The sequence below is a fragment of the Rhea americana genome, unplaced genomic scaffold (genome assembly GCF_003343005.1).
Source record: "Rhea americana isolate MKP2758 unplaced genomic scaffold, rheAme1 scaffold_139, whole genome shotgun sequence".
Lineage (NCBI taxonomy): Eukaryota > Metazoa > Chordata > Aves > Rheiformes > Rheidae > Rhea > Rhea americana.
The window spans coordinates 1,689,612-1,694,378 of record NW_028185472.1 but is presented as its reverse complement, the minus strand read 5'-3'; the positions used below and the strand labels follow the sequence as shown (position 1 = coordinate 1,694,378).

Below are 4,767 nucleotides of genomic sequence, written 5' to 3'. Positions count from 1 at the left end.
AAAAAAAAAAAAAAAAAAAAACAATCAAATAGAACATACCTTTCCCTAGGCACTTGCTACTAGCCACAACCAGAAATAGTCTGTCACCAAGAAGTGATGGGAACCACCATGACTTGCTGTTTGTGTGCCCACCTGAGGGTTGTTACCACTTCCAGTGCAGCCGCATGAGCTGCTACAGGCAACAGCCTGACACATTAGCAACAGATGACTATTGCCATTAACACACCAGGCTGTGAACCACAACAGCCTAGGAACAGGCACTGTTCTGCTGTCACAGCAGCAAGGACAGCAGCTGCTGCTAGACATGAAAGCAGACAGTGAGGAACCATCATGGCTTCAACCACCCAGCTAAACCCACCTTAGAAGACAAACTCAAACCCTGAGAGCTTGCTCAGCCCCCTTACAGCTGCAGCAAATCTATGATAACCTCAGCCCTACCGTTAACATGCAATTCTCCATCTCCTTCAGCCTCTCCCACTGGTCCACGTAAAGTTCAGACTCCTCGCTGCATTCCAGGTTGTCGATGCAATGGGAGAGGTTTCTCTTCCTCTCCTCCAGCATGGCTGCAATCTTCAACATGATGTCACACCTCTTCTCCTCCACTTCCACCTCCTGGCAACAATCAGTGTGGGTCCCCACAGGAAGCACCACCGAGTTCGGCACTCTCATGGACAGGTTGTTGATCCAGAAACCCACAAGGTCCTTGAAGGTATCGTCATTAGCTTGGTACCTGGGGAGGGATCAGGAAAAAAAAATCCCACCAAATTCATAGCCACCCCTCTGAGTCTTCAGCTAGCTCCCATCAGCACAGGCCTAATGAAGTGCCTTATGCTGTCCCAGGAATGGACTACAGAAGAGTCTGGATTTCCTAAATGTTGCCATGGGCCGTATCCAAGCCCAGGCTCCCAGCTTCCTCTCCTTAAGCTAAGCTGCCTAAAGCTGGGTGCTRTAGCAGAGCCCCTCTGCTGTGGATGAGAGCATCCCTCTGTATCAAAAAGCTCAAGCCTGACATTCCCTCTGCTTTCAGGGATCACTGGGAGAAAAGCGAGGGCTTACAGAGGTATTTTCAACACAGAAAGTGGAGGTGGGGACTGTTTAGATTGCGGTAAATTCTCAAATAATGAGTCAATACTTCCCCAACCTCTCAAAACAGAGGGCTTAGGCAAGGTGATGATAGATCTAGTGGTTTAATAAGAAGTGTGATCTCCAAGAAGTGGAACAGAGGGAGTTAGTCACTGCAGTGGAGAAAAGAACAGACATCAAGGTYTCATGTAAAGGGCATTGAATCAGAGCAGAGGGAAGTGTCTCTAACCCAGACTTGTTTTTCTTCTCCCACCTGTTATGAATTCAAACCTGCACAGTACTTACATGTGAAGATTGATGACAAGGATGACAAGCGCCTGCGGGGTGATGAACACATGGTGAGTCATGTAGTACTCCAGCTGGCCTGCAAAGTCCCAGAAGAGAAAAGTGAAGTCCTCGATCTGGAACTCGCTGATCTCGATCCCAACCGTTCGCTCTTCCTCAGGCACCAGTTTGGTTTGCCCCTGTTTTAGGCTTCTGCAAATGGTGGATTTGCCTGCAAGCGAAGCCCCCAAGAACATGGTCTTGACCCTCTTGTCCTCCTGCCCTGAACAGTCTTGCAGCTGTGTGAAGTAGTTCAGGATCTGCTGGATGCCACCAGCGCACACTTCACTGGGTGGCTCCTTGAGCGGGTTCCCGTTGGCCTTGAGCATTTTCAGGGACTGCCCCTGAAACAGCTCTTTAGGGAGCTGGCGAAGGGCATTATTCTGCACGTGGAGCTCTTGCAACTTTGTCAACTGCAGGACAGGCTTGGGGAAGGTTCGAAACAAGTTGTTGGACAAGTTGAGATACTGGAGGCTGCCTTGACATGCTGCCAGGTCCCTGGGGAGAGCACAGAGGCGGTTGTTGTTCAGCCGCAAGTGTTTGAGCCTGGAGAGATGGGAGAAAATCCCCTCTGGAATGACTCGGATTTGGTTCTGATTCAGTTCAAGCTTCTCTAAATAGACCAGGCTCTGGATTTCATCCGGAAAGTCCACAATCTCATTCTTGGATAGTATCAACTTCTTCAAGTTGCAAAGCTTGGAAATGCCAGTGATGTGTTTGAGTTTGTTCCTGTCAAGGTCAAGGCTCTCCAGCATGGGGTTGCCCAGGACTGCTAAAGGCAGCACTCGCAGCCTTTGGGTAGAGAGAGTCACTTCATGCAAACCCTCCTCCTGCTCCTGACCTGGACATGTTGGATGGGAAAGGTGGTTAAGAACCATGCACGACACCCTTGGCCATCAGCCTGCTTTCTCGCCTGCTGGGAGGGAGACTTACACCCTTACAATTGCAGACCACCGGTTCTTTTGAGATCTTGAGCTCATCACAACTTTCAGATCATTTTGGCCAGTGAGAAAAAAGCTCAGCCAGAGAGAAAAGCAGAGGCCAAACAGAGGAGCTGTTTGAACAGCACGGCCACAGCTTGAGGCTCAATCTGGTCTTTGAACAGCTCCTTTACTCTCTCAGAAGAGCAAACAAAAGCAAAACAAGAGAATCATCACTATCTTGGCTGGGACTGAGGACACTAGGAGCAGGGGAAACTGTGCCCATCAGATTTTGACCAATAACCCAGGAAACACGTTATCAGCTTTTTTCTCATTAAAATAGTAKGAGAACTCCAGCAACAGCCACATCTCATTTGAAGAGAGCAGTTTTTCACTCCAGCACAGGGCTGGCAGAGCAGAGCTGTTCCGAGTAACTTGCCAAGCCAGTCCTCATGCTACCACCCACTCCCAGGGTCGAGACCGCAGCACATGAGACAGGGTTGTTGAGTTCAGACACTTCCCTCTCTCATATCCTCACCCTCTAGATGCACGCTATAGGTCTCCGAGGAGCTGCTGCCAGCCTGAGGAGGTCAGCAAGTGTATCAGGAGGACACTAGGGTCCCACACAGGGGTGAAGCAGGACAATGAAATTGCACACGGCCAGTGAAGCCAGACCAGTGCCAAAGGGACGGTATTTAGACCACAGATTTGCAYGCAAGAAGAGATTGGGGGGAGGGGGACACTAAACCAAAATCAAGTTGAGCTTGCTTCCCCTCTCCTTCCTTCCCCTCTTGTTTCACTTCCTTGCCAAGCAACACCAATTGTGGTATCTCCTTGCGCAAGGCTCCACGCTCAGGAGCGACACTCATCGGCTTTCAGCATCACCACGTAAGCTTGAAATGGGCAACGAGCCTCTTGGGAAGGAGATTTTACCCTCTGCTAAAAACACTGCTCTCCTCTCTCTCCTTTGGAAAGAGGAGCTAAAGGGTTCCCACCATGGCTCTGAACTGGGGCCCCACATGCAGCAGAAAGAGGTGGGGGCAGCTACTCACAGGCTTGGGGCTGGGCCATGGCTCTGCAGTGCAGCACCAGATCCTCCGGTTCACTCAGCTCTTCCTTTCACTTCCCCATCTCGCTCCCGCCTCCCGAGGCCTGCCCCAGCAACCCCACCCTCTCTTTCTCCATCCATCCATCCTCAGGGCAGTTTCCCAACCAACCAAGCACCTCTGGCCAAAGTCTAACTCGCAGCTTAAGTACTGAGACAGAGGAATCCCAGCCTCTTATTTCCAGCTGCCTGCAATGCAGAGGACTAAGGAACCGTTCCTCCTGATACCCTCCAGTATTTGCACTTTCTTTTCCTAGATTTGTTTAGCAGAAGAACAGTTAAAGTGCAGAGTAACTTACTTATTTCTGAATCCCTGTTGTGGGCAAGGTAAGGGTTTCCTACCAGCATGTGAATCTCAAGGATTGTGAATCATTTCTCATGCAGGAATCAGCAGCTAACCCAGATCCTGGCCTCAGCATGTGATACACCATACGGACCAACAGAGCTCCAAAGGGTCATTTCTTGCAATGTGAGAACATTGGCTCAACTTCCCAACTGGTTAGTGAGGCTCTACATACMAGAGTCCTAAATATACAACCAACCACAGCCAGCAGGGTGGCATGAGGCTGGTAGATGGGGTAAGCACTGCTCTTGGCTCGGTTGTCCCATTTCATCCCATGTTGTCCCCGCCTTTACAGTCCAGGTTTGGAGCCCACCTAGCTCTACACCAGCTTTCCTTCCTACACACAATAGCAACAGTGAGCCTAGCAACTGCTAGGTTAAGGGAAGGACACTCCTTTTTCAGAGTTACCTTCCAAAACCCAGAGAGCTTATTTCTGTAAGGAAATCAGATTTCTATAAAGAAATATTTATCAGATAAGACAATAGCAGAGTACCTGTAGTGTCARCTTTTTACAGCACCATGTGGGCCTGTGCCAAAGGAGCTTTTGTTTGGTGTTGCTCCTGTTGTTGTASAGGAGGGAAGGGACACTAACAGAAGCCACACTACTGAAGTCCTATATGGAATGAATAAAATCTTTCACCTGATCCAAGAGGGTCACCCAGAGAAGGCAGAAAAATACAATGAAAAAAAACAGTAGAAAAGTATACTAGAAAACTCGTTTCATGGAACATGCAGAAAGCAGCATTTTTAGAAACATTTCCCATTACTTCACCCAAGGGCTGGCTTCCTATGTGATGGATTTATTCTTAACAATAGACAGGAGGAAATAAAGAACTCTTATTCATGTAACTTCAGGGAAAGCACTTGCACAATATGCATTTTTCTGCTTCCTCCCTCCTCTGGGCAGGAGATTTAACAGTTCTTACAGTACATGCATTTCTAGTTTATCTTGCAAGAGGCTGTCATTCTTACTGCTAAGTCAAAGCTAATAC

General features: G+C 48.8%; 1 protein-coding gene across 1 annotated transcript in view; it reads right to left on the bottom strand.

Annotated features, from left to right (window-relative positions):
• The window catches only part of LOC146599554 (malignant fibrous histiocytoma-amplified sequence 1 homolog), an 8,683-nt gene extending 6,363 nt beyond the window's left edge, over positions 1-2,320 (bottom strand). Inside the window, exons 1-2 of the mRNA XM_085298480.1 lie at positions 1,369-2,320; positions 439-730 (exon numbers count right to left, since the gene is read on the bottom strand). Coding sequence (XP_085154606.1) covers positions 439-730; positions 1,369-2,285 — 1,209 coding nt within the window. The 5' untranslated portion in view covers positions 2,286-2,320. The remainder of the gene's footprint in view (positions 1-438; positions 731-1,368) is intronic.
• Between the last annotated feature and the right edge of the window lie 2,447 nt (positions 2,321-4,767).